At 41.9% G+C, this 20,365-nt stretch overlaps 1 protein-coding gene across 5 annotated transcripts in view; it reads right to left on the bottom strand.

Moving 5' to 3' along the window:
- Window positions 1-7,715: 7,715 nt before the first annotated feature.
- Window positions 7,716-20,365, bottom strand: part of zzef1 (zinc finger, ZZ-type with EF hand domain 1) — a 50,372-nt gene continuing 37,722 nt past the window's right edge. For all 5 annotated transcript variants that reach the window (XM_042327111.1, XM_042327112.1, XM_042327113.1 and 2 more), the window contains exons 55-56: window positions 15,798-15,869; window positions 7,716-10,907 (exon numbers count right to left, since the gene is read on the bottom strand). In XM_042327111.1, coding sequence (XP_042183045.1) covers window positions 10,827-10,907; window positions 15,798-15,869 — 153 coding nt within the window. In that variant the 3' untranslated portion in view covers window positions 7,716-10,826. The remainder of the gene's footprint in view (window positions 10,908-15,797; window positions 15,870-20,365) is intronic.

Genomic DNA, 20,365 nt, shown 5'->3' with positions numbered 1-20,365 from the left:
GGATTCGAGAACATGCAAAACAAAGACGTGCATTACACATGTATTACACAAGATGTGTAATGTTGTACCTCTTATTCACGAAATTCATGCTAATGATGGGTTTTTCAGCTAGCGTCAAATTGTCTTCAATTCACTCTTTGAAGAAGAGTTCGCCTTGTCACAGAATTGTGCAGAATGCAATGTGCGGCACATTGACGACACATGGCAACGTACATAATGTACACAATGGCCATTAATACGATTCCAATGGAGTTTACCATCTCCTCAAAATAATCTCTGGAACTACTAGGAGGCAGTAGTATTGTACCTAGATCCAAATTGACTGTGTTCAGAAGTTCCTCAAATCCACAGAAACACCTGTAGTTCTTTAATAAAATAATAAATCAAAATAAAGTTTTCAGTCAGATTTTTGATAGTGACAAGTAGAGGAAATTCAATTATAAGGGAATGTATTTGTCAAATTTGAATATAAAGGCATTGTGTTTTCATAGGTTATGTAAAAGTTAACAGCAAAAAATTAATTGGAAAAAAATAAAAAAGATTAATAAAAGAGTATAAACTAACAAAATCTATTCAAATTCATGGTCCATAGTCTCACACTAAGTACTAGCGATCCTTCTGTATATGTTTTTTAATTTTTTTTAACCTTTATTTAACATGGCAAGTTTGTTAAGAACACATTCTTATTTACAATGATGACCTAGGAAAAGTGGGTTAATTGCCTTGTTCAGCGGCAGAACAACAGTTTCATTACTTGTCAGCTCGGGGATTCGATCGAGCAACCTTTCGGTTACTGGCCCAACGCTCTAACCACTAGGCTACCTGCCACCCCAAAATGGGGTTACTAAACTCTATGGGCTAGGGAGCTGCATCAAGGAACTTTTTAGCTTTACTGAAAGTGCTAAATCTTGAAAATGAACTGCTGACATGCACAATTACATATCTTCCTGCGGCATATCCCTAATGAAAAAGTCCAACAGATTGCACTGGATTCATCACAATTCACTGAATGCACTGCTTAGTTCATAGAACTGCAGTTAACGGAGTAAACTTAAATATTTGCTAGCGGTTGGGACAAACAGAGCAGTTTCTATTTTCCTCCTATGAATGTGGCTCTAGCTTTTGAACGGTTGGAGAAAACACCCACAAAAGTGCTTTGAATAAATAATAAAGCGATTGCCTAGCTAGCCGGTCCCTGGCACAAAAAAAGTTTGATAAACGCTGTTATAGAGGACATCTCCAGTTCAAGAAGACTGTTGCAATATGTTTTGAATAATGTATCATTTAAAATAGAGGCCCTCTATAACAGTGTTGGTGTTACCAACTCCTCAGTAAGGAAAGTAGCTATTGGCTATCCTAAAAGTTGCTAGAAGTCGCTAAATTACGTCATCGCCTCATTTGCATAATTGGCCATGTAATTGTGATGGACGCTGTAGGGGAGAGGAATAACGTCGTGGGAGAGACAAAAAGTGAGTAAAAAAACACCCTAAATATGTTTATAACTACAAATGAGCAAGCTGCAGAGAGAGTGGCACACACAGCGAATAAGAACCAGATATTTGAGGCCATACTCCTCCTTCAGCACTTTATGGACCCCATTGTTAATCCCCGTCATAACAGAGGCATTGTCAGTCCCTATCCCCAGGAGTTTCTCTTTTTTAAGACAACACTTTTCGAGGAAAGCTACGATAGCACGGGCTATAGATTTGGCATCTCCTCCCTCCAACTCAGCAAGCCCCAAAAACGTTGATACAATTGTCTGCTTAGTGTCACTAAAGTACCTTATCACAACCCCCAGGTACTTAGAAACAATTACATCCGTGGACTCATCGAGGAGGAGGCTGAGCTGCTGGTCACCCACATCTGCGACCAACCATCTGCGACCATCTGCTAGAACACCATTAATCATTTCTGTGTACTTTGTCCTGTGCATTTTGAAGTGGGTAGCAGCAGTAGTCTGAGAAAGCAGCTCTACATGCTTCTCCAATGTGATCACATACCAGCATGGAACAGTGTTCAGCGATAGCTAATGCCATGGTGTCCTCAGCATTTTTTGCAGAGTCTATTTTTTAAACCATAAATGGCAGCTTGTTTTGGGTGGAACTCTTATAAGGCTTTGTCTTTTGAGTATGTTTTGAGGTGTCACGTGTTTTTTTACATCACTAAGTTCGGCGTAGATATCAGCCTTACAATACAGGCAGTACGCCCGTGTATCATCTCCAATAAACAGCTTCAGCCAGCCTTTGAATTCAGGGTTTGATTCCCACTCCTTTCTGTATTTTTGAGTGTACAGTTTAGACTGAGACATGATGAGCTAGCCAGCTAGATGTTTAACTTATGTCAGAGGGGCACACTACACAGTGGACAAGGTGAGTAAGTGACTGAGACTGTGTGAGTCAAATGCAGTGATTTATTTTTGTGCAGTGATTTATTTTAGACAAAGAACATTTTACGTTTACATTCCGCCCTGAATGTAAAGCCAGGGCGGGATCAGCCAGCGGCGGCTTCCCAAATGCGTGATTCATTTGCAGTCTGGACGCGGAGGGGTGAACATCTCCTGCTCTGACTGCAGCTGGGAGGGACTGCTGCGTGAGGACTGGGCCGCCTGTGAGTGCTTTGGGACGGGGCCCACGGCAGCACCCGCTGCTCGTTGAGAAGAGTAAGAACGATATGTGCTTTCACGTCAGTCTCCAAAAACACCGGAAAAAGTTGCTAGATTTGTCACGAGTCAATATCTTGAAAATGTGTTGCTAGAGGGGTCTGAATACTCGCTAAATATAGCGACAAAGTCGCTAAGTTGGCAACACTGCCTCACATAGTATATGCACATGTGCATGGGTTTGCTTCACATGGTTCAAAGCATGGTTGCAAGGCCATCAAAACAGCGGAGAAGTTGAGCCTTGCGCTTCAACGCTCTTAGTTGCTGTGGAAATTGACCCACTATGCTGTTTACTTTTTACATCTACGTCATATCGAGTCTACCTTTTTTCACAATTACTTGCGATTGAAAAATGTATGCATTTAACATTTTTGGCCTCCCATCCTATTCTAACCACCTCTCGCGGCTTTGTAGTCATGTTACCTGATAAAATTGCTGTACAATATGATCTTGTTGCCATCTGATGCGCATTCAGATGTCATAAATCAGCACTGCTGTGCATTGTATTACTGTTGATGAAATCTGAAAATGTGCATTTACATGCTGGCCCATCTACTGTTTGCTAGCCCCAATTCTGACTTGAGCTCTGATATTTGCTTTACTGATTTCTGCTCTCGTAAAAGCCTGGGTTTTCTGCACGTTAACACAAGAAGCTTATTACCTAAACTGGATCAATCGAAAGTGTGGGTTCACAGCTCCAATCCAGATGTGTTGGTCATTACTGAGATGTGGTTAAGGAAGAGTGTTTTGAATCCCCAAACAATTTGATTTGCTGGTTTTAAGCATGAAACTTTCAAATAGCTCTTTGTTGACTGTTGCTTGGTGCTATCATCCTCCATCAGCACCAGCATGTACCCTACCTGCCCTAAGCGCTCTCCTGGCCCCTTACAGTAAGTCTGAATTTGTCCTGCTAGGTGACCTTTAAACTGGGACATGCTTAAACTACCTAAGTTCATAATGGCTTTACACCTGCCTGATTTAACGACCTTCAGATTTTTTAATTTAATCTTTAATGTTTTCACAAACAACTGATAGGTATCACCTTCTTAGTGATCACTTTTTACATTTTAAAGTGGTATTTGTTAACTAAAAAACACATGAACTGGCCCAGACCTTCTTTTTAAATTGTTAACAAACAAAGATAAAGAAAATTAGAATTAAAAACAGGTTCAGCCCCTGGTTCGACCGTGATCTTGCAGTTACTCTACCTCAAAAATTGCATTTGGCGAAAGGTTCGGCACACGTATACTCAGGCTGACTGACTCTTGTTAAGGAAAATGAGAAATAAGTGCACTCAGGCTATCTGGAAGGCCAAAGTCAGTTACTTTAGGGAATGGCAGGTAGCCTAGTGGTTAGATAGTGTTGGGTCAGAAACCGAAAGGTTGCTAGATCAAATCCCTGAGCTGACAAGGTAAAAATACGTTGTTCTGCCCCTGAACAAACCCACTGTTCCTAGGCTGTCATTGTAAATAAGAATGTGTTCTTAACCAATTGACCTAATTAAAGAAAAAAGGAACAGTTTGGGTCAAGACTGTGGGTCAATGATCTGGAGAACAAACCCTCCTCCTCACAGCTGCCCATGTCTTTTAATGTTGATGATCTGGTTGTTACTGACAAGAAGCACATTGTTGAGATCTTTAAGTAAGGATTCCTATTTGACGCCTCCATGCCCATCCAACATTTCCTCATCTCCCACCTCTTCTAATACGACTATCCCCGATGCTCCTCCCTCTTTCTCCCCTGCCCCACTACAAAGCGACTATCCCCGATGCTCCTCCCTCTTTCTCCCCTGCCCCGCTACAAAGTTTTGCCCTGCAGGCATTCACACAGTCCGAGGTGCTAAAGAAGTTGCTGAAACTTGACCCCCAAAAAAACATTTGGGTCAGATGGTTTAGGTCCTTTCTTCTTTAAGGTTGCTGCCACTATCATCTCCAACCTTTTTAACCTGTCTCTCCTTTCTGGGGAGGTTCCCATTGCTTGGAAGGCAGCCATGGTTCACCCTTTATTTAAAGGGGAGATCAAGCTGATCCTAACTGTTTTAGGGCTATTACTATTTTGCCCTGTTTATCAAAAGTGTTGGAAAACATTGTCAATAATCAACTGGCTGGCTTTCTTGATGTCTAAGGTATTCTCTCTGATATGCAATCTGGTTTCAGCTCAGGTTATGGACGTGCCACTGCAACCTTAAAAGGTCCTCAATGATGTCACCATTGCCCTTGATTCTATGCAATTTTGTGCTATTTTTATTGACTTGGCAAAAGCTTTTGATACAGTAGACCATTCTATTCTTGTGGGCCCGGCTAAGGAGTATTGGTGTCTCTGAGGGGTCTTTGGCCTGGTAAGTGACCCCAAACCTTTGAACGGTAGTGTATATATTTTTTTATCCCTACGTCCCCACAGGAGGCCTTTTGGTAGGCCGTCATTGTAATTAAGAATTTGTTCTTAACTGACTTACCTAGTTAAATAAAATACAAATTTTTAAAAAATCCAGTGACATGAAGGCTGTAATAATGTGGTATGACAGCTCCAATTTAATGCTGCCGAGTCGGACTTATCAAGAAAATATTTAAAAGTTTAGTTTCAAAATAAGTCCCTATTGAGTAGGAACATCTAAGACAGAAAAAAAGACGACAGAGACAAACACGTACCGCATCAAAATTGTGTTTTAATTAAAAACGGATAACAATTCAATCCAAGCAGTACCCCCACCCCCTTTTCTCCAATGTGCCACTCATACAAAATCAAAAGAATCAAATTGTCTCGTCTTTAGAGAACAATAGAATATATTATAATTCTTCTTTGTATGGGGGTTGATATGAAATACTTTCCTCTTTTTCCCCTGCATTATTATTACTATGTGCAATTAACAATATTCACAACTATGTACATTCAAACCTAAGTCAGTTTCAAATAAACTTCAACAAAAAAACAAAAACCTTTAAAAGTAAAAAGATAGAAAAAAGCTCAAATTAAACAATATATTTATCTTTAAAAATATAATTGAAGACATTTACAATAATATATGAGAGTTCAATTATGATTTCTTCATTTTTTATTTTACTGTAGGCACATTGTAGATACACCCCCCTACATATTTGGACATTGAAGCTAAAAACGTTTAATTTGGCTCTATACTCCAGCATTTTGGATTTGAGATTAAATGCTAAACGAGGCCACGTCACCTTTTTGAGAGGATTATCCTACATATCTGTTTTACAGTTCATAAATGAAAGCACTTTCTGTATCCAGTGCCCCCATTTGAAGGTGACATAAGTATTTGGACAAAATCACTTACAGTGTACTCTTTAGCAGATTACAGTGTAATCTAGCAAGACGACCCAGAAAGCTTTGGCCTTTGGCTTTTTTAAATGATTTTTTAAACTTTTCAATCCATATGATCTAGTAGTACATAAAAGTATAATAAGCCATATACAAATATGATGACATCACAGTAAATTCATGACACGCCAATAAACAATAATTGTCATACTTTATAATCCATCTATACATAGTTAATCAGTTTTAGGAACATCTACCCAAAATATTTCACCTTTATTACTTTACGCAAAATATTGTGACATTAGTGATGTCTTACCAACATTTTGGCCATTTAATCGGCATGCGTCCTCCGTATCAACAAGGGGAGATGCTCTGCAAAAATGCATTTTTATTTGTTCTACTGATGTGCTTTGTGTCGGTTTTCGACATAAAAAAAACTGTTTAACTCATTTTAGGTTTAAGGAAGTGTGTAGGTCGCATTCTTTATCGTACAGCTATGTATGACTAATTTCAGGAAACTAGGCATATGTCACGCATCACTACTTAACCGGAGAGTCATTTCAACGTAATAAAAATATTATTTACAACCATCTGCTCGATAGGAATCCAGCGTCGTCTGTGTCATGTCTGTGTCGTGAGCAAGTGAGGTTGGGCACTGATGTTGAGCAATTAGGCCTGGGTCACAGTCGGCGTTCCAATTCATCCCAAAGGTGTTCGATGGGGTTGAGGTCAGCGCTTTGTGCAGCCCAGTCAAGTTCTTCCACACCGATCTCGACCAACCATTTCTGTATGGACCTCGCTTTGTGCACGGGGGCATTGTCATGCTGAAACAGGAAAGGGCCTTCCCTATAAAGTTGCAAGCTTAGAATTGTCTACAATGTCATTGTACACTGAAGCATTAAGATTTCCCTTCAGTGGAACTACGGGGCCTAGCCTGAACCATGAAAAACAGCCCCAGGCCATTATTCCTCCTCCACCAAACTTTACAGTTGGCACTGCATTCGGGCAGGTAGCGTTCTCCTGGCATCTGCCAAACACAGACTACCAGATGGTGAAGTGTGATTCATCACTCCAGAGAACGCGTTTCCACTGCTCCAGAGTCCAATGGCGGCAGGCTTTACACCACTTCAGCTGAAGCTTGGCATTGCGCATGGTGATCTTAGGCTTGTGTGTGGCTGCTCAGCCGTGGAAACCCATTTCATGAAGTTCGAGACGACCAGTACTTGTGCTGACGTTGATTCCAGAGGAAGTTTGGAACTCGGTAGTGAGTGTCAAAACCGAGGACAGATGATCTTTACACACTTTGCCCTTCAGCAATCAGCGGTCCCGTTCTGTGAGTTTGTGTGGCCTAACACGTCGCAGATGAGCCATTGTTGTTCCTAGATGTTTCCACTTCACAATAACAACACTTACAGTTGACCGGGACAGCTCTAGCAGGGCAGAAATTTGACGAACTGAGTTGTTGGAAAGGTGGCATCTTATGACGGTGCCACGTTGAATGTCACGGAGCTATTCAGTAAGGCCATTCTACTGCCAATGTTTGTCTATGGAGATTGTATGGCTTTATGCTCAATTTTATACACCTGTCAGCAACGGGTGTGGCTGAAATAGCCGAATCCACACATTTTAAGGGGTGTCCACATACTTTTGTATTTATAGTGTATAAAACGATTGGAAATTTATAAAATAAGTAATGTTAAAGTATTATCAGTCATTTCCTGTCTTAGTATTTGGTCCCATATTACTAGCATGCAATGACTACATCAAGCTATGACTACAAACTTCTTGGATGCATTTGCCGTTGGTTTTGGCCAAGAGAAATGAATGTAAATAATGTAATCTGTGATTTTGGAATCACTTTTATTGTAAATAAGAATATAAATGTTTCTGAACACCTCTACATTAATGTGAATGTGACCATGATTACGGATAATCATAAATGAATCGTTAACAATGATGAGCGACAAAGTTACAGAGGAACAAAGATCATACCACCAAAACATGCTAACCTCTCACCATTACCAATAAAAGGGGAGTTAGTCTTTTTTGGGGCATATAATATTGATGCCTCTAATTTCTCACTCATCATTATTCATGATTCATTCATGATTATCCGTAATCATGGTAGCATCCACCTAAGTGTGTTCAGAAACCTACTCTATTCTTATTTACAATTAAAGTGGATTCATTACTCATATAATAATTCATTATTTACCATTCATTTCTATTGGACACAACAGAAACAACCCAAACAAATAGTAAACGCATCCAACACGTTTGCAGAGTTACATTAAGTGCTTTCCTTTCTAAACAATGAAACAGATATGTACGAAAATAATCTCGAACAGAAGGGGATATTCTGTACTGTCGCCTCATAAAACATTTGATCTCAAATCCAAAATTCGTAAATATAGAGCCAAATGTAACTTTTAGCTTCCCTGTCCAAATGAAGATGTAGGGGAGTATACGTGAGGCGCTGTTGAACTGGATTCTCTGGGAGGGAAGAGAAGCCCGTGTTGGGGGTCATCTTGGTGGCCATGTGACGGCCGTTTTTAGATGCTCAACACTGGCTGACGCTCATGTAAACAAAAACACTGGAGACCCAACAGCCTGTGTCATCGTCAGCAAGCACCCAGCTAACCCTCTCTAACCTGTTCTCAATAACGGTACAGGACCTCCAAAATAAAAAGAACATATCTCTTATAGTTTTCCTTCCTTTCCCCTATTTCCACACAATACAGAGCTGTTATGTTAACACATCCATAAAGTGCTCTGGTTGGAAGAGATATCATATCAGACACATTTAATGATTTGACAAAAAGGGTATTCTTTGGCATCCGTCGTCTTCCCTATTAAATTATGCCACACACACAAAACTTAAACAAAAATAGAACTCGGAATATTGCAATGAATTTCCATCACCGTACTAAATAACACTGCAATAGAATCGTCGATCCAATTCACCCCAAGGAAGCTGTTTTAAAATAAAGGGCATTCGTCTTTTAATCTATTTGATCAGGAGAATTTATCAAAAGGGGGAAAAAAGGAGTAAAAAAATAATAATAATACAAAAGATCAAAAGAACTAAAACAAAAACAATTTAATTCTAAATGTGATCATGAAACATAAGAAGTTCATATGTTTCTGATGAGAACCAATCACACTCCAGAAAGCTCACACACCTATCTGACCACAACCAATCACATGCCCGCATCAATATCTCAATCTGGCATGTCATTCAGGTCAAATATCCATAGTTCTGATATGTGGAGGTAATACTCACTATTTAATAGAGAGGTCCACATACTGTATGTGTTATAGACAATTCTCAAGTAGTTTTAGCATGACAATGAAGGAACACAAGCTAGAGGTTGGTTATGGCACATTAAGCATGGACCGCCAGGCTACTATAATAAACTAGCCACATTATACGGTGTGTGTGTGTGTGTGTGTGTGTGTGTTTGCTGTACAATGGGCTTCATATCACACAGCTGACTAACCCTGTTCTCCCTTAGCTTTGAACAGAAATGTCAGGAACACACTTTTCCCTCATGTGTGTCCTTTGAAGCTACAGTACAGTATACAGCCAGAGTGTGAATATATAATATAACCCCCATCAATAGATGACCACTGTCATGCAGACAACTCTACAGTGGTGCGTGGTGGTCGAGCATTTCACTCGTGTCATAATTAGACAACACCAGTGACTGTCGACAAAAGTGAGTTCTCCTGTTAACCACATTGGTGCCATGTCCATGCACTGTGTCATTTTACCATGTCAACAGGTGCATATACCTATAGTCTGTGTGAATATACTGAAATCCAATATACCTTGGGAATATAATGAAACCCAATATATAGAGGAACCTAGATGACAATTTCTCCCATTATGTCGCTGCGTGAAAATACTGAAATCCAATATACTGTGAGAATATACTGAAATAAAATATATAGAGGAACCTAGATTGCAAAATCTCCCATTCTGTTTCCCAAATGAATGAGACTAGAAAGTATAACAACATGAGACTATTTCCAGAGTAACCCCGTATGACCCTCTAAATTAAGTACTGTGATATAGACAGATGACACTGGGGCCAAAAACAGTTGTCCTCTATGCTCACAAAAAGGAGGAAGCTGTGGAGAAAACACAGTGGAGATGTTAGGTCGGAGCTCAGTTCTCTCTCCCCATGGTGACAAATCTGAGGCTCAGGAGCCTAAACAGAAATGTTCTCTCCTGTTCTGGGCTGTAGCTGTATTTTTAGTTCTGCTCTACATTGTCCACAGAGAGACAGGGATTCGGGGAGCTAGGCAAGGTGACCCGCTTTCTCCATGAGCGACCGATTTTCTAAAACCAAAGTGGCTTTTGTTTAAAAATAAAAAGAATAAACAGAAAATAAACTTCTATTTCTCCACAGGAAGGTGACAAATTTGGCACACTTAATTTGCTTTAGCAGAGGGGCTTCTGCAGCATCTTAATCTGAAACAAAGAGACACAGCTAGGCTATCTTCTTTCTTTGAAACCCACACGATGCTGATACATTGTATTCACCTAAGGCAAAAGGATTGTGATAGAGTGATGTGTTGTTGTCGAGTTAGCCCCCCTTCTCCCCAGTCAGTAAAAATAGTATAAAGAGAGGGAAAACAGGGGGATTGAGAGAGGATAGAAATGGGGATTGAGAGAGAATAGAAGCAGGGAAGGAAGGAGTGAATCCCTTTTACAGTTCTGCTGTTGTAGGAAGACATTCAGAGGGTGTTTCTTTCTTTCTCTCCATCCCCTTCATCCCTCTTTCAGAGCTGGCAGAGACAGGATGTGAGGATATCCACCCCTTCAAGTCGCTTTCTTTTTCTCCTCCTCTCTCTCCACTGTTCCGTCTCTCTCTCTCCATTCTCAGGGGGATGTATTGAGCAGCTTGGTGGATTTATTGGGATAATTGATAGCCAGACTGATGGCTGCGATGTTCTTCAGAGCCTGCGAGATAAAAAATAAATTTTAAAAAGAGAGGAGAGTGAGTGAATGAGCAAGTGAGTGAGAGAGGAGGGGACGTGGGAGTGTGAGAGAGAGAGCGAAAGAGGGGGAGAGAGAGAGGTGGGGATGATGGAGTGTGTGAGAGGGGAGGAGTTGAGCAGGGAGAGAAGAGTTACAGCGCATTCGGAAAGGATTCAGACCCCTTGACTTTTTCCACATTTTTGTGACGTTACAGCCTTATTCTAAAATGTATTAAATTGATTAATCAATTTACACACGTCACCCCATAATGACAAAGCGAAAACAGGTTTTTAGACATTTTTACAAAAAACAAAAACACTTATTTACATAAGTATTCAGACTCTTTGGTATGAGACTTGAAATTGAGCTCAGGTGCATCCTGTTTCCATTGATAATCCTTGAGATGTTTCTACAACTTGGAGTCCACCTGAGGTAAATTCAATTGATTGGACATGATTTGGAATGGCACACGCTTGTCTATACAAGGTCCCAAAGATGATAGTGCATGTCAGAGCAAAAGCCAAGCCATGAGGTCGAAGAAATTGTCCATAGAGCTCTGTGACAGGATTGTGTCGAGGCACAGATCTGGGGAAGGGTACCAAAATATGTCTGCAGCAATGAAGGTCCCCAAGAACACAGTGGCCTCCATCATTCTAAAATGGAGCATTTCCTAGAGCTGGCCGCCCGACCAAACTGAGCAATCGTGGGAGAAAGTCCTTGGTCAGGAAGGTTACCAAGAACCCGATGTCACTCTGACAGAGCTCCAGAGGTCCCCTGTGGAGATGTGAGAACCTTCCAGAAGGATAACCATCTCTGCAGCACTCCACCAATCAGATCTTTACGATAGAGTGGCAAGACTGAAGCCACTCCTCAGTAAAAGGCACATGACAGCAAGCTTGGAGTTTGCCAAAAGTCACTTAAAGACTCTCAGGACCTCAGACTGGGTCAAAGGTTCATCTTCCAACAGGACAACGACCCTAAGCACACAGCCAAGACAACACAGGAGTGGCTTTGGGACAAGTCTCAATATCCTTTAGTGTCCCAGCTAGAGCCCAGACGTGAACCCGATTGAACATCTCTGGAGAGACCTGAAAATAGCTGTGCAGCGACGCTCCCCATCCAACGTGACAGAGCTTGAGAGGATCTGCAGAGAAGAATGGGAGAAACTCCCCAAATACAGGTGTGCCAAGCTTGTAGCGTCATACCCAAGAAGACTCAAAAGGCTGTAATCCCTGCCAAAGAAAGTGCTGAGTAAAGGGTCTGAATACTTATGTAAATGTGATTTCAGTTTTCTATTCTTAATAAACATGCAAAAATGTATAAAATTGTTTTTGCTTTGTCATTATGGGGTATTGTGTGTAGATTGATGAGGGGGAAAAAACTATAATACATTTTAGAATGTCTGTATTGTAACAAAATGTGGAAAAAGTCAAGGGGTCTGAATACTTTCCGAATGCACTGTATAACCTTCCAGTGTACCTACCTAGCTAATCCAAATATATATTTGCATTTATTGATTAACCTCAGCTTGAATTCATGGTGCTAGCAGCTGCACATAATTGCTTTTTAATGTACATAAATGAGCACGTGAGAGCAATAAATTATAAATGGAATAAAAACTGTTGCACCTACAAATGTAGTCATTCTGGCATTTAAGTCCAATTGTCACTTTAAGGAGGCTATAGTCTTGTTTTTATCCGATGTCTAAAATTTGAGCTAGGTAAGGCGCAAGAAAAACTCTTAAAATCGAATTGCTAACAACCCTGTCAAAAAATCTGGTATGTGGTTCTCGGTAACGACCGGACGGTTCATGACGAGAGACCGGGAGTGTATTGTGTACCTCCAAGTTGATTTGCGAATTTTAATCAAGATTGGTGTCAAATTGGCATAGATATGATGGTAGGGAGATTTGAATTGAACTCTGAGCTTCAACCAATGCCGATAATAGACTAAGATCAATGAGGTTTTAGACATCTTTAGACAGGTAAATCCTTCTCAGCTCTGACAATCAGACATTTTCATTTTAATCGTGCATCTCCCAACCCCAGAATCCCCCCTCCCTCCACACTGCTTGCCTGCTGCCCCCTTGCACCTCTGCCCTTCTGTTCGGGATCACAGCATAGCGGGGCGGAGATGATGTTCGCTAAGCCACGCATGATAACGAGAGGTAATTACCAGATACATTAGTACAGAATGCAGCAGCAGCAGCCCACATACAAAGCACCGGTAGGGGGTTTGTGTGTGTGCAGTCTGCTATGTGTCACTAGCATTATGATTCATCATTAGAGGAGGAAATGAGGAACAGCTGAATATTATAACTAAAGACCACCGGTATTCTCACTCTGGGACTCATCACACCCTGATTGACAAACGGGAAAACAGATCAAATCAATTTAAGGTCACATGCGCCGAATACAACAGGTGTAGACATTACTGTGAAATGCTTACTTACAAGCCCTTAACCAACAATGCAGTTCAAGAAATAGAGTTAAGAAAATATTTACTAAATAAACTAAAGTAAAAAATAAAAAAAACTATCGAGGCTATATACAGTGGGTGGCGGTACAGAGTCAATGTGCGGGAATACAGGTTAGTCGAGGTAATTTGTACATGTAGGTAGGGGTAAAGTGACTATGCATAGATAATAAACAGCAAGTAGCAGCAGCATAAAACAAAGGGGGGTGTCAATGTAATTTGTCTGGGTGGCCATTTTATTAATTGTTCAGTCGTCTTGTGTCTAGAAGATGTTAAGGAGCCTTTTGGGCCTAGACTTGGAGCTCCGGCACCGCTTACCGTGCGGTAGCAGAGAGAACAATCTATGACCTGGGTGACTGGTTTTTGACTATTTTTTGGGCCTTCCTCTGACACCGCCTAGTATATAGGTCGTGGATGTCAGGAAGCTTGGCCCCAGTGATGTACCTCTGTAGCGCCTTACGGTCGGATGCCGAGCAGTTGCCATACCAGGCGGTGATGCAACCGGTCAGGATGCTCTTGATGATGCTCTTGATGATGCAGCTGTAGAACTTTTTGAGGATATGTGGACCCATGCCAAATCTTTTCAGTCTCTTGAGGGGGAAAAGGCGTTGTCGTGCCCTCTTTACGACTTTCTTGGTATGTTTGGACCATGATAGTTTGTTGGTGATGTGGACGCAAAGGAACTTGAAACTCTCGACCCGCTCCACTTCAACCCCGTTGATGTAAATGGGGGCGTGTTCGGCCATCCTTTTCCTGTAGTCCACGATCATCTCCTTAGATCAGGCCTACAACTGTTGTGTCATCAGCAAACTTAAATTATGGTGTTGGAGTCATGCATGGCCACGCAGTCATGGGTCAACAGGGAGTACAGTAGGGGACTCGGCATGCAGCCCTGAGGGGCCCCCATGTTGAGGATCAACGTACAGATGTCTTGTTGCCTACCCTTACCACCAGGGGGCAGCCCGCCAGGAAGTCCAGGATCCAGTTGCAGAGGGAGGTGTTTAGTTCCAGGATCCTTAGCTTAGTGCCCACAAAGCTCATCACTATGGTGTTGAACGCTGAGCTGTAGTCAATGAACAGCATTCTCACATGTGTTCCTTTTGTCCACGTAGGAAAGGGCAGTGGTGAGTGCGATTGAAATTGCGTCATCTGTGGATCTTTTGGGGCGGTATGCGAATTGGAGTGCGTCAAGGGTTTCCGGGATGATGGTGTTGATGTGAGCCATGACCAGCTTTTCAAAGCACTACATGGCTACCGACATGAGTGGTACGGGCTGAAGTCATTTAGGCAGGTTACCTTTGTGTTCTTGGGCACAGGGACTATGGTGGTCTGCTTGAAAGATGTAGGTATTACAGACTCGGCCAGGGAGAGGTTGAAAATATCAGTGAAGACACTTGCCAGTTGGTCCGAGAATGCTTTGTGTATATGTCATGGTAATCCATCTGGCCCCGCGGCCTTGTGAATGTTGACCTGTTTAAAAGGTATTGCTCACATTGGCTACGGAGAGCGTGACCACACAGTTGTTCGGAACAGCTGGTGCTCTCATGCATGCTTCAGTGTTGGTTGCCATGCGCGTCTCTGGGCAGCTCGCGGCTGGGTTTCCCGTTGTAGTCTGTAATAGTTTGCAAGCCCTGCCAGATCCGACGAGCATCAGAGCCAGTGTAGTAGGGTCCAATCTTAGTCCTATATTGACGCGTTGCCTGTTTGATGGTTCGCCTGAGGGCATAGCGGGATTTCTTCTAAGCGTCCGGATTAGTGTCCCGCTCCTTGAAAGCGGCAGCTCTAGCCTTTAGCTCGGTGCAGATGTTGCCTGTAATCCATGGCTTCTGGTTGGGAAATGTACAGTCACTGTGGGGATGACGTCGTCGATGCACTTATTGATGAAGCCGTTGACTGATGTGGTATAGTCCTCAATTGGATGAATCCCGGAACATACTCCAGTCTGTGCTCGTAAAACAGTCCTGTAGCATAGCATCCGCGTCGTCTGACCACTTCCGTATTGACAACAGTCTTAAAAGTGGTATGTCAACGTCATTTTTATTGCATGGATGGAGTATGTTTTGAAATATTACGGAGATCTGGGTCTGGAGGCACAGTGAGAATGTTATCTAACCTATATGTTTGAGCCCACATTCCAAAATGCACCATTCATGATATTGATAACCATCTAGGTCACAGAGTAGTCCTAGGCAAAGTGTAAGTACTTGGAAGATATTTGAAATAATAGTTTCTAAGCATTACCATCCTGGGTGAGTAGAATATGTAGTTACAGCTCTAAATCTTTACATGAGATGAAAAAAAGTATGTCACTTTCTACATTGCTAGCATCATGATGCTGGTGGTCAATCCCCGTCTTCAACATTACCAAGTACAAAGTGGTGCAAGTCTAGTTCTTACCAGTGCTGTGCGGGCTAGGAGCTGTTCATTGGTGGTCAGGGCTAATAGGTACTCCTGGAGAATGCCTTCCTCCTGGAAAACAAAAGACAATGGTTTGTCGTCCTTCTCAATAAGACCTTGCTCATCCGTCCTTACATGCTTGCTACACTGTGACTTCCACGCAGTGAACATACATTGAGCAATAAAACTGAGGTACAAACAGTGAATATGCTATGGCTTTCAAATCATCGATTTCTGCCAAAAGTGCCCATACAACCTACAGTACATTCACTGGAAAGAGTTCATGAAACATTCCAGAGACAATCTCACTTGTCACTGGGAGAGTTTCTGACCACTTACCTCAAGAGTACTGAGAACAGCTTTCTGTGGTATGTAGAATTTAGCGTAGGAAAATCCTTCAAAATTACTAACAAATAAAATAGAGCTTCCAGCAGAAGAAGACAATTCTGAGAAAGAATAACTCTGTCATGAAGACCTGGGTTCAAATAGCATTAGTTTTCTGTCAGATACTTCAGCTGCGCTTAATTGAGCTTGTCTGGCGCAATGGAACTAATGTAATAGTCCCCAGAAGTGCAACTCCAAACCTCGCCCACCTGGCACTCCAGACAGGCTCAACCACACTCTGGAATTAGACGAAAAAACAAATCCTAGTTGAACCCAGGCAGGTCTGGTGTTACTGTTATTATGTAACCGTGGAGAGAGAGAAGAGTTCCACAATATAGATAAGACTGTGACTGGCCAAATTGAGCTTTTATGGTGTAGCTAGTAGGAGAGGGAGACACAATCCAGACCCTCATACCTCCATCCGTCAGTCTCGCAAGCTGCTAAATGGGACTCTATCTATTCCCTATTTAGTGCACTACTTTCACAAGGGTCCATAAGGCTCTGGTCAAAAGTAGTGCACTATATAGGGAATAGGGTGTATTTTGGGACATATCCTCCCTCTCCCTGTCCCAGCCTGCTGTTTATACTAAGGTAATATCTTGGACTATTTATATAGCTGACAGTGCACGACAATCCCTGACATGTATACTTCAGGAGATATAGGTGAATATAACTAAAGGATCCATTTGATGATGTTAGAAACATCTTTATACAAGTCACTTCCTGTCTGAAGTACATTGTGTGCGTACCAAATAGCACCATATTCACTACATAGTGTACTGCTTTTGAAAAGCAAAAGTAGTGCACTACACACAGGGAAAAGGGTGCTATTTGGGATGCAACTTATGTCTTAGAGATTAACATCTTCCCGAGGTGCTCTCATGCACATAGAACAAACGTTTCGGAAGTTGGGAACCCAGACCCACATCTCCCATGCACGCTGGCCAGCTCTGTCACGAGACACTACATAAGACACTGTTTGGGGATGCAGCAGAAGTGACTGTATATTAACCACTGAGCCTTGGCAGTTCATACAGTATGTCTACTGGTTCTGGATGATAAAGTCCTGCACCAGATAGACCAGACAGGCTACAGTTGACAACTAGCCAAGCTGGCTTTATTTGGCACATTAACAGAAATGTTGATTCAGGTCTATTGTTTCTGTCAAATTAACCTCAAATATGAGTAGGGTGCTATTTGTGGAGGCTTGCATAATGTACTTGGTCCTCCTCGTTTGTTTTTTTTGAAAACCTAATAAGAGTAAAGGCTCTGAAACCTGACACGTCAACATGTTCAACAGCACGCCGTGCTCGCGGCATCAGGTGTCAACATGGAACTGTGAACTACGCTGTATGTCATCACCTTACTGGGAACTGCCCCATTCGTCAACACACTGACAAAGCAGATTCAATGCTCATAATTATTTTTAGGACAAAGGTGATGACGTATCTATTACACCTTCACAACTCCTGTAGTCTGGTCTGAGCATAGACATCTGTATAATATATTGTCAGGGTGTGAGTGTGTCGATCTCTCTCTTTGTGTAAGTGTATGTGTGTGTCATAGTAGAACAGAGTCTAAGGTTTGTCTAAGGTTTAGACACACACACACACAAACACACAGACTAGTGCATGCTGAGGCTATGGTCAGTGTTTCCCCTCTGATTTTTTTCAGTGGTGGTGGCAAGGTTATAGTGGGGGTCATTTTTGGGACACACAATAGTGTGCAATATGTATGACAAGGCCCTGCACACCTCTGGGATGCCCCTCCTCCTCTGTTCTTTCGCAGAACACAACACTTCACTACCCACCAGTTCAGATATGGAGAGTGAGTCAGCAGTAAATAGGCTTTGCAGCAAACAAACACATTTAGGTGTTTGTGAGAGTGTTTGTAAAAAAAACAAGTATTTTTCTGTGGGTTGATTATACAGAGAGAGATGGATTATATACAGTACCAGTCAAAAGTTTGGACACACCTACTCGTTCAAGGGTTTTTCATTATTTTTTACTATTTTCTACATTGTAGATTAATAGTGAAGACATCAAAACTATGAAATACCACACATAGAATCATGTAGTAAACAAAAAGATGTTAAACAAATCAAAATATATTTTAGATTTGAGACTCTTCAAACTCGCCACCCATTGCCTTGATGGCAGCTTTGCACACTCTTGGCATTCTCTCAACCAGCTTTATGCGGCAGTCACCTGGAATGCATTTCAATGAACTGGTGTGGCTTGTTAAAAGTTCATTTGTGGATTTTTTATTATTTTATGCGTTTGAACCAATCAGTTGTGTGAGAAGGTAGAGGTGGTAACCAGAAGATAGCCCTATTTGGTAAAAGACCAAGTCCATATTATGGAAAGAACAGCTCAAATAGGCAAAGAGAAACGACAGTCCATCATTACTTTAATGCATGAAGGTCAGTCAATACGGAACATTTCAAGAACTTTTTGAAGAAACTTTCTTCAAGTGCAGTCGCAAAAACCATCAAGTGCAATGATGAAACTGGCTTTCATGAGGACCGCCACAGGAAAGGCAAACCCACGGTTACCTCTGCTGCCGAGGATAAGTTCATTAAAGTTGAATGCACCTCAGATTGCAGCCCAAATAAATGCTTCACAGAGTTCAAGTAACACACATCTCAACATCAACTGTTCAGAGGAGACTGCGTGAATCAGGCCTTCATGGTCAAATTGCTGCAAAGAAACCATTACTAAAGGTCACCAATAAGAAGAAGGGACTTGCTTGGGCCAAGAAATATGAGCAATGGACATTAGACCAGGTGAAATCTGTCCTTTGGTCTGATGAGTGCAAATTTGAGATTTTTTGTTTCCAACAGCCGTGTCTTTATGAGACGCAGAGTAAGTGAACGTATTATCTCTGCATGCGTGGTTCCACTGTGAAGCATGGAGGAAGTGGTGTCATGGTGTGGGGGTGCTTTGCTGGTTACACTGACTGTGATTTATGTCGAATTTAAGGCACACTTAACCAGCATGGCTACCACAGCATTTTGCAGCAATACGCCATCCCACCTGGTTTGCACTTTGTGGGAATATTATTTGTTTTTCAACAGGACATTGACACAAAACACACCACCAGGCAGTGTAAGGGTTATTTGACCAAGAAGGACAGTGATGAAGTGCTGCATCAGATGACCTGGCCTCCACAATCACCCAACCTCAACCCAATTGAGATGGTTTGGGATGAGTTGGACCAGAGTGAAGGAAAAGCAGCCAACAAGTGCTCTGCATATGTGGGAACTCTTAGAGTGTTGGAAAAGCATTCCTCATGAAGCTGGTTGAGAGAATGCCAAGAGTGTGCAAAGCTGTCATCAAGGCAAAGGGTGGCTACTTTGAAGGTGGCTACTTTGAAGAATCTCAAATATATTTAGATTTGTTTAACACTTTTTTGGTTACTACATGATTTGATATGTGTTATTTCATAGTTTTCATGTCTACACTATTACTCTACAATGTAGAATATAGTCAAAATAAAAACCCTTGAATGAGTAGGTGTTTTTTGACTGCTACTGTATATATACACACAGTATATCCAACAAGTCAGTTGGTAAAATGTCTGCACTGCTAGAGCTGCCCCAATCAACTGGAAGTACTGTTATTGCGAAGTGGTACCGTTTAGGCGCGACAACGGCTCAGCCACAAAATGGTAGGCCACACAAGCTCACGGCCCACCAGGTGCTTAAGCGCATAGCGCGTAAAAACCGTCTGCTCTCGGTTGCGATGTTCGATGAGCAGGTGTGCACATACTTTTGGTCATGTAGTGTATGTAGTTAGATAGATAGGATGGATGGATGGATAAATTGATGGATAGATACACACGTTCCTCTTAGGTGAATCAGTGTCTGTACTGCGTGTCGATCTCAGGCCATCACTATGGTACCCAATGTGACTGCGTGAGTGCTAGTGAGAACTCCTACTGCCCCCTGCTGGTAGAACCACACAACACTCCCACATGAAAACAACACATCAACCTTAGTTTGAAGCCCACACACACACACACAGATCAACAACAACAACAACAGCAACAACAACAACAGCAACACATCCACCATAGGTATTAGCCCAAACCAGACAGACAGACACCCAGACATACTCATTTCCTCTCATATCCCCAGCAGCCAGCGGTGGAGATCCATCTCTGTGACAAGTCAACAGATCATT

This window comes from Oncorhynchus tshawytscha, linkage group LG09 (assembly GCF_018296145.1).
Source record: "Oncorhynchus tshawytscha isolate Ot180627B linkage group LG09, Otsh_v2.0, whole genome shotgun sequence".
NCBI classification, from domain to species: domain Eukaryota; kingdom Metazoa; phylum Chordata; class Actinopteri; order Salmoniformes; family Salmonidae; genus Oncorhynchus; species Oncorhynchus tshawytscha.
Note: the sequence above shows the minus strand (reverse complement) of the source record. Positions and strands in the feature narration are given on the sequence as shown.